This window comes from Phaenicophaeus curvirostris, chromosome Z (assembly GCF_032191515.1).
Source record: "Phaenicophaeus curvirostris isolate KB17595 chromosome Z, BPBGC_Pcur_1.0, whole genome shotgun sequence".
Taxonomy (NCBI): domain Eukaryota; kingdom Metazoa; phylum Chordata; class Aves; order Cuculiformes; family Cuculidae; genus Phaenicophaeus; species Phaenicophaeus curvirostris.
The window spans coordinates 862499-872114 of NC_091431.1; the positions used below are offsets into that span (position 1 = coordinate 862499).

The 9616-nt window shown below is 45.7% G+C and overlaps 1 protein-coding gene across 1 annotated transcript; it reads right to left on the reverse strand.

Moving 5' to 3' along the window:
- Window positions 1–223: 223 nt before the first annotated feature.
- On the reverse strand, window positions 224–9388 carry LOX (lysyl oxidase). The gene is made up of 6 exons (XM_069880481.1): window positions 8240–9388; window positions 6738–6846; window positions 5329–5466; window positions 2947–3103; window positions 484–579; window positions 224–343 (listed from the first exon to the last, which is right to left on the reverse strand). The coding sequence occupies exons 1-6, from the start codon at window positions 8946–8948 to the stop codon at window positions 224–226; spliced, it is 1329 nt and encodes a 442-aa protein (XP_069736582.1). The 5' UTR covers window positions 8949–9388.
- Window positions 9389–9616: the final 228 nt, after the last annotated feature.

Below are 9616 nucleotides of genomic sequence, written 5' to 3' on the forward strand. Positions count from 1 at the left end.
ACTGTTCCCATCACTCCTGCCAAAAAAGACCTTTGAAAAGTAGCATCTGAATTTTGAATTCGCAAGATCGGAAACCCAAGAACAACATACTAAAGGTACTGATATCACTAGAATTAATGGTGGGAAGTTAACTTTTTCAATATAAAGTAAACCTCTTAGTTTTATAAATCTGTTGCCTTTAGTACTATGAATATAAAACATTTCCAAAGACAAAGGAATGCACTTACGGTGAAATTGTACATCCAGAGGCATATGCATGGTGGCCTGTATAGCGTATATCGCAGCGTACTATATTGTTGGAGTAATCAGATTCAGGCACCAAATAGCTGGGGTTTACGCTCACCTTAAGAGGAGAAAGCACAATGTTGTCTACTTCCAGGTTTGAGTTGACAACTTATATTCAAAAGGATATATGTGTATGATTTGCTTCTTTAAAAAAACAATATAACAAAACCCAAACCTCCCTACTCCCAATACCCTTACCTTCAGAATGTAATTTCCAGGTTTTACATCTGTAATATCAATCCACTGGCAATCTATATCAGCATTGTAAGTGTCGTAGCAGCCAGGGCTCAGTCCCTTAGAAATGGAGTTACAATGGATGTCAAAAATTTATTAGGAATAGTAGCACTGTAGACATTAAGGACACACAGACTGAAATTTACTATCGCATTTCACTAAGAAAATTACCTCAGGAAATGAAGCTTATCTTTTAATGGCATTTTATTTGACTATCTAAACTAAAACACACAAATCTGACTTACCACTTTTACAGACAGCACTGTGTTACTACTGCATAAGAAACACCTATACTAAGATACTTGTATTTTATCTGTAATTTATTATCATTTGTTACAGTACTCCTTTTATGTAAATACAGATGCTGCTGTCAGTCACTCTTATTTACAAAAGGTGAAAATAAAATGAAAACTGAACAAAGATTGAACCTAGATACCTGCAGACCTCAAGTAAATAGTTTCTGAGGTCCTTCAGTACCAACCTGATCTCTGTGTTGGAACCTGTCTCTGCCCTTAGGAGTGATGCAATTTTTTGCTAGAGATGTTCTCTTAAAGTGACATCTTTGAATAACTGAGTCTAGGGCCATTTTCACATTGCATTTTGCACAGAAATGGCATCTCTTCATGCAAATAGTGACACAAGAATTGGAGAGAACTGAAAATTTAGTCTTTCTTCCAGATGAATCCTTTCTGAAAATTTATTTGCTGTTAATATGATCGATGACCCTGTGGGTCTTTTCCAACCTAGTGATTCTGTGAATAACACTACTAAGAATCCCCATATATATGAACGTATCAGTGGTTCAAATCTGGTGCCTTTAACCAATACAGATTGCTCTAGGCAGAGCTGATCCGTTCTGGCGACACACAGAGCGCACAAAACCCAAGTCCTGCAGGAATTCCCTCTTGACCCAGCTGGTGATCAGCTAAGACTCTCACAAGTATGTGCCAAGTCTGAGGCTGGAGGAAAGTTTTACAGTCCTATTACAAACCCCTGAAATATGGGCTTTGAGCGGAAACGCTGACACAGCCATGATTCTAGTGACACAAATACTCCAGCTGTGAAATATGTATGTTGCTTAGTTAGATGTCTTGGTCTACAAAAGGGGAAAAGATATTTATAAAACCTCTTCAAAGCCTTTATGCATTGCAGATCATTCATTATATTTAAAATTCAAACATGGACACGTCATCCAGTGAAGCATAGCTGTCATTTCTCTGTAATAAAATAACTACCTCCTGTATTACAAACTGCAGAATAAGGGATACAAGTTTATGTATAAGTATGGCCACATTGAGTAAAACCACAGATCCATCAAACTCAGTGTCGTGCCTATGATAGTGGTCAGCAGCAGATGCTTGAGGAGAAAAGAAAATAGGAAATGGGATGTGTAATGCCTTCCAGCCAGGCAAATTCCTTCCACCAGGCATTTAACTGTGTTTAGGCATGGGATACTATCAGATTTTTGGACTCTGCAACATCCTATGGCAAGGATACTTTATTCACATCAAAAGAGCACTCCTTTTTGTTTTAAAGTGGTTTACTGACAGCTCTTTTGGATATCCTTAAATTCTTGTACTGTGAGAAACAGTTTATATCAACAAATTCTTCTTTCCATCCAGAACCATTCAAGATTCGGTAGTATTTCTGGTTTTCCAAACAGAATAGTCTATAAAGTCTCTTAGTGTGGCAGCCATACTGCACTGCTGATCATCCTTCTTTTCCTGGGGTTGTTTGGTTTGGGTTTTTAAGCTTTTCTGTAGCAGTTTTGAGAGATGGCAACCAGAACTCCATGCAATATTCAAGGTAGGAGTCTATTTTGGATTTGTATAATGTCATAATGGCACATTCTATTATTTATCTATTCTCTTAATAAGCCCTAACACCTTGCTTTACTTTTGTTTATGACCCATCATAATGTTCACACGGCTGCCGTTCTCTTTAACACCATTCTATACATGCATAAAACTATGCTGTAAGTTTTCTGCATTGAACTGCCTGCCAGCAGCTATAAGCATCAAGAGAATCCAGCACCTTGCAGCCACATGCTCTGCAAGGGAATAAACTACTCACTTTGAACTCTGGGACCAACAAGGACATCACTGACCTGGGAGGAATGAATACTGAAAACTACTTCTTCGCTGAGTCTGTCCTGAGTTCTGTTTAACTCATTTGACCAGTCATATAGCCACAAGAACTTGTGGTGTGTTTTAATATCAGTTATCCGTGATGCTAGGCTAATGACACCCACATTTAGCAGCACCTGGGTGAATTATAAGTCTTCAACTTGCTTTCATGGTCTCTGTGACGGAGAATTTCAGAGCTGGTTAGCGTATCAAATAACTTAGGTCATCAGATGATTGGTAGAAAAAAATCAAAAGATGAATAAAGGGGAAAAAGAAACTTGGTTGTCTCTAAAATTCTTACCTGCGTATGTGCTGTACACGCGTACCGTCTGTAATATCCATAATCACAGGAGGTATCTTCAAGACAGAAACTCGCTTTGTGTCCTTCCGCAACTTTTCTGTGTGAACTCGCATCCAACAAGTCGTAGTGGCTGAATTCATCCATGCTGTGATAATGTCTGTTAAACCATAGGTATGTTAGCAAAGACCAGATCTTGTCAATAAGATTTGAACATCTTCCTATTTGACCTACCTTCTGTTAGATCTGGCCAGACTTTATTTTTTACTTTCCTATTACTGGCCATTCAATTAAGTTTTATTTTCAATATTCTACTTTTCAATGACTATAAGAATGCCATCTTCTAAGAATGAATAATAGATTTCAATTTGTTAAGGGAAAGGCTCCATAGCAGTGCTGTTTTTCCAAAATTTCCTGTTTCAGCTCTTTTCCAATAACAATAGCAAGTATTAAATAGTTCATATTTGAATTGTACATCTAATAACCGCCTTTAGCTAGAGTTGCACTAGGAATGCTTACCTTACATACTATAAATTCCAGGGAAGTTTGCTCCTTGCTAGCAAAATGCCAACCATTTACTTTCACATGTCCATGGCCCTCAATCAAACTAACACATTCACAACATTAGTGAAAACAAAGTCTTTGTAAAAAAATCAGCTTCCGCGTATAGGTAATGCAGATATTGTCTCATGTCAACTTTTTGTAGTCTATACTTAATGTAGTCCCTTTTAAAAAGTGCATATGCTTTTGATCTGTACACAATGATGCATTTTTCTTGCAATCACACAATGCGAGTTCTATCTTTGCTGTGGACTTGAACACCTGTTATTCCTTTAATTTCATTTTTTCCAAACGTGGAAGGCTAAATTTGTAGTACATCCCTGCACCTTGTGCAGGGTTTCGCTGGTGTTACTTATGAATGCTTTCAGCTCAAAAAATGTATGAAAAAGATATAATTAAACAGAACTTAAACATACTGTGAGAACGAAGAGGAGCGCACAAGTCTCACAAGCATGCATGCCAAGAACAGTAAAACTGGTCCACAGATGATGATGACTAACACTTAAGCCTGATGGCTGACCAAACTAATAGGCAGTTATAGTTCACTTCCAAACGAGCTTGTTCCACTGTCATGGAAATGATCATGAGAAATGCATTTTTTTTGTAGGCAACGTATTTTCTCTCCAAGAACTGAATCAACATCAGAGACGCTTTGCATCTGGATAACAACAGCTGGGCTATCATGGTAGAGAAAGAAAGGGCTTTTCTACAAATGGAAAATTTCAGTTGCTTTCTATCAATTTCATCCACTTATTAACTTTGTAAGCAGCAGAGCTGGGGTTTTTTAGTAGTGGTGATGGGGTTTTTTTCAGGGGTGGGGAGTAACTAAAGCAGGAGGCTATTTTTGTTAGTTTTGATTTTGTTTTAGCATTTTAATCCTTACCAGATTAACAAACTTGTCATATCAGTCTTTTTTTTTAAAGATTTGTTTGATAATACTTATTTTTAATTGAAAGCTTAAAGCCTTTGAAGCTAGAGAGAAATATTCCATTGACTCCAAGGGCCTTTACATCAAACCTACACTTCATATAATTTTTAGTAGAATAATATTAAGTTATCACTTATGTACCCATAACAGCAGGGCTGTATTTTAAGTAAAGTGGAAGGAAGGTAAGATTTATACTATTTTACAGCTGGAACAGACTTGCAAATTGACGCATGTGAATTCTCTGAAAAGGTACAAGTTTTCAGTCTTACCTGCTCCCAAAATGCTGAAAATGTAGAACATTTGCCTTGCCATGTTTCCAGCAATTTTGCTATTTCTAAAGCAATACTGCTATGTGGAAGTATCACGATATGATAAGGATGTTGATAATAAGATCAGTCAACTCAGTATCTTCCCTTTTCCACATCAATCAGACTATTCCTTGTTCAAGAGCTAACCCAGGAAATTCAGGACAGGAAGTACGGGTCATTGTTTACAATGATGGATATAGAGAACGTGCTAGTAAATGTACATTTTTAGGGTTTGCACAGTTAATTTAACATGACGGGGACTTTCACTTACTGTTTCTACTAAAATGTAACTGGACTATAACCTACGTAAAATAAAGAGAGAAAGTGTCACTGTCAAAACTGATTTGAGACTTGTATTTACGATGAGTCTATACTCCCAAGAGTTTATATTTATAGATAAGCTTCATATTCATTTGGTTTCTTGTAGCAATATAAAGAGTAATTACCACTACCATAAAATTGATCAAAGCACAGTTCCCCCATGGGTTCTCCCTGCTTCAATGCAGTTTTAGAAAATATCACCTTATAAGTGACAATTTCTTAGTGGAAAAGGTAATTAGAAGGTACCATACTGAGCACTTCACTCACTGGTGACAGCTGTGCCACTCCCATGAATAACGAGGTCTGCTGGGCAGAAAATCTGACGTGCCTTGATTTTTCACTCTTTGGGGGAATCTCAGGAGCACCCGATTGTCATAGTCTCTAACATCTGCTCGGTAAGCTGAACTGTAATAATGCAAAAAAGAGCCATAAGTACATGCATGAAATACATCATTAAAAAAAAACAAAACACATTGACTCAGAAGTAACTGACAGCACAGATCTTAAAGCTCATCCATTAGAGACGCACAAGAACTCCACATGTCATGCTCAGAAGTGCCTGGTGTCACACCAAGACCTGAGTAAGATTCCAATCTGCCTCTAATAACATAAGCAGGAGTTTGACCACTGACTTTCTGCCTCTGTCTCTGAAACAGATCACAGCTTAGCTGTACAATTAGACTGGTACCAAAAATACAATTACACTAGTTGCTGTTAACCAAAATAACTTACTCTGTATGTAAGATCACACAACAGATGTTTGTTTCTGTTGCAAAAAAAATGAATAAATAGATGCCTCAGGCTGTGTTTTCCTTTTTCATATAGCTGTTATTACAGTCTTTCAAATACTGGAACATTTTAATCAACAGATGCCAGTAAGAATATTTCAATTAGTCTTCACTGTAAAGTTAGCATAAAAAGTACTGTCATGTTTTCTTTTTACAGCAAATGAAGAAAGAGCATAACCCTGGAAAGTCTGACTTCAATTAATGATGGTGGTAAATAAATAAATCTGTTTTGCATGATAAGGTATCAAGCAAGTTAAAATGGTTAAAAACAGCTATGTTGATTTCGTTCCAAACAAAACAGGAAAAATCCCTCTCTGCCAGCTGGGCAGGACCTAACTTCATAGCAAAGCCTTTATTTCAACCCGTTAAAAGACTTTCAAGCACTTTTCAGGGAGATTTTAGTCTGATGAGACACTACAAGGCATAGGCCCAGAAACAATTAGCGTGTTATAATTTTAGTGGTAACTTGTGCTAGCAATAGGGTTTGGTTGGTTTTTTTATCTCAAATGAAACAGAATATAATCTGCCTGAATCTGAGGAGAGAGATGAAAATCACCAGACTCAAGTGGTTACTTCAGGCGCCTCCATTTTGCAAAATTCAGATATGTTTAAATAGGTCTGATAATAGAATGTGCAATGAAACTTCTCACATAATGTAGGTGCTTCGGAGCACGTACAGTTTGTCTCTCTAATATGGCTATATCATTTATCTTATGTGCCCATGCTACCCGCTGCCACACGCGTAGGAGAAGGCTACGAACTGGGCTGGGGTCCCTGGGGGTCTCCAGCCTCGCTTCTCCACTCTTCATCGTGTCCTCAAGTCCTCTGTGATGGGTGCAGGAGTGTAAGAACCCACAGCGAGCAGGCAAAAGCCAGGGTGATGCCTACCTTGCCAGGCAGTTCTCCTCGGCAGCACATCTCAAGTTATACATGGACATCCTCTGGACATACGTGGACGCCTGGATGTAATAGGGATCCGGGACTAAGTCAGGGAGACCTGCAGTTCATCAAACCAACCACACAACAGCAAGATCAACCCAGGACACGTCTGCAAATACTCGGCTTCCATCCCAGACCCTTCGGCTTTTCCAAAGACCACATCCCATCCCACCGCCCCCCCCAGGAGCCAAGCAAGCGCCTGCACGACAAAGGTTTTGTCCCGAGAGCGGGGCAGGCATGAAAGTGACGGCAAATGAAACTCTTAAGACTTGTTTTGGAGTGTTGGGAAGCAAGCATCCTTTATCAGGGCTGGTCAACACGAGGGAGCGATCTCCATCCATCGTGTGCAGCCAGACAAGAGCTGGGACAGAATATACTTCCCACTTAGACGCATGGCTATAAATTTTCTCAGAAATGTCACTCTATTCATTTCCAAGGACCAGTTTTAATGTTATTACGAAGCTTCACAACAGTTAAAACTCTTGCTAATATGTAGCCGGCTCCAGCTCTGCGTGACCTTGTCTTTAAGACAGAAAATACTGCAAACAGAGGCGATTACAGATGAAGAGACATCTGTTCAGCAAGGATCACACTGAACCCAAGACGTTACCATTGTTATCATCTCCAAAGCGTCCGGAAAAAAACACCATTTTAAAAGAAAAAGTGCTATTGACGCGATCTCTCACTTTCAAAGAACAGCACTACTTAGATGAAACCTAACTCTCCTTAGATGAAAAAATGTTCCACTTTCTGCACAAGTACCAACTTCTGGTCTCAGGCAGCGGTTTGCCTCGACCTCCCCCCCTGCCCTGCATCCCACGGGATGCGCTGCGCTGGCTCCGCGGGGAGAGGATGGGGCTGGAAGGGAGGGAAGGGAGGGAAGAGAGGGAGAGGGAGGGAAGAGAGGGAGAGGGAGGGAAGAGAGGGAGAGGGAGGGAAGAGAGGGAGGGAAGAGAGGGAAGAGAGGGAGGGGGAGAGAGGGAAGAGAGGGAGGGGGAGAGGGGGGAGAGGGGGGAGAGGGGGGAGAGGGGGGAGAGGGGGGAGAGGGGGGAGAGGGGGGAGAGGGGGGAGAGGGGGGAGAGGAGAGGGGGGAGAGGAGAGGGGGGAGAGGGGGGAGAGGGGGGAGAGGAGAGGGGGGAGAGGAGAGGGAGGAGAGGAGAGGGAGGAGAGGAGAGGGAGGAGAGGAGAGGGAGGAGAGGAGAGGGAGGAGAGGAGAGGGAGGAGAGGGAGGAGGGAGGAGAGGGAGGAGAGGAGAGAGGGAGGGAGAGGGAGGGAGAGGGAGGGAGAGGGAGGGAGAGGGAGGGAGAGGGAGGGAGAGGGAGGGAGAGGGAGGGAGAGGGAGGGAGAGGGAGGGAGAGGGAGGGAGAGGGAGGGAGAGGGAGGGAGAAGGAGGGAGAAGGAGGGAGAAGGAGGGAGAAGGAGGGAGAAGGAGGGAGAAGGAGGGCTCTTACCGTACTGGAAGTAGCCGGTGCCGTAGCCGGGCCTGTACCTGCTGCCCTGCCGGGGCCTCTCGTAGGTGTCGTAGTAGTTGTAGTAGGGGTTATCGTCCGTGTACTTGTAGGGGCTGTAGGCCTCGTCCCCCACCATCACATCCTCGCGCCGGGCCCCGAGGCCGCCGGGGGGCCGCATCCCGCCCGCCCCCGCCCCGCTCCGGCCGCCGTCGGGGCCAGAGGGCGGCGGGGCCCCCGTCGAGCCCTGGCTCCGCTGCGCCCCGGCCGGCCGGCTGCCCGCGGGGGGAGCCTGGTAGCCAGCCTGGAACCAGCGCCGAGCTCCGGAGCCCCTGCGGCTGCCGGCTGCGGGCTGGGGCTGCGATCCTGCGGGCTGAGGCTGCGCCCCTGAGGGCTGAGGCTGCGCCCCTGAGGGCTGAGGCTGCGGGGCGCGGGCGGCGGCCCCCCGGGGCTGCGTGGCGTTGTTCCGCAGCAGCACGATGGGGCCGCCGGGCGCCGGCTGCCTGCGGCGGGGGGGCTGGTACTGGGAGCCCAGGCTGAGCAGGCTGTACACCTGCCCGTTGTTCTCCCACTGGATGCGCTGCCTCCAGGCGGCGGGGGGCGGCGGGGGCCCCCGGCCGGGGGGCTGCTGGCCGCCGGCGGGGCGCAGGCAGCTCCAGAAGAGGCAGGCGTGGAGCTGGGCGAGCAGGAGAGCCGGCGGGGAGAAACGCATCTTCCCCCCCACCTCGCTTCCCTGTGAGCGCCGGCGACGGAGAGAAAACAGGCGAAGAAGAGACCTCGACGGCTGGGGCCGGGGTTGGGGGGGTGAGGGGGGTGGTCCTCCTCCTGCCGGGATGCGGGATGCGGCGCTGGGAGGGTCGGGCTGGCAGCGGGTCTCAGGAGCTGCAGGACCCGGGCGGTGCCATCGGGCAGGTCGAGAGGGAAGCCCGGCCCAAGGGGAGGCGGCGGGAGCGGCTTTTCTCCTCCGCGGTATTTATAGGCGAGGGGGGATGCGAGTGGGAGCCGGAGCAAACAATCAGCCTCTCATCGCCCTCCGGCCCGCGCGGGCGTCTGGAAGCGAGGGAAGGAGGAGGAGGAGAAGGAGGAGGAGGAGGAGGAGGAGAGACCAGGGGCTTTAAACTTGCTGGCACGCTCGCAAAGTTACACAAGCCCCGCTGGCTGGGCTTGGCTGCGCCCCCGCCGTTTGTTCGCGTAATGCGGCTGGAAACGTGCAGCCCGGACGGTTCCCGCACGGCCGCGGGGGCGGAGGGACGGGGAGGGGGCGAGGGCCGGCGCGGGGGCTCCCCATCCTCCACCCATCCCTCGCTGCCACACATCCCTCCCTCTCTCTCCCATCCATCCATCCATCCATCCATCCATCCATCCATCCATCCATCCATC

Coding starts and splice junctions, on each gene's coding strand:
- LOX (XM_069880481.1), bottom strand. CDS start 8,948: ATGCGTTTCTCCCCGCCGGCTCTCCTGCTCGCCCAGCTCCACGCCTGC. Junction 6,847..8,239: donor CACCGGCTACTTCCAGTACG/GTAAGAGCCCTC, acceptor GATGAACTGCAG/GTCTCCCTGACTTAGTCCCG. Junction 344..483: donor CTGGAAATTACATTCTGAAG/GTAAGGGTATTG, acceptor TCTCCTCTTAAG/GTGAGCGTAAACCCCAGCTA.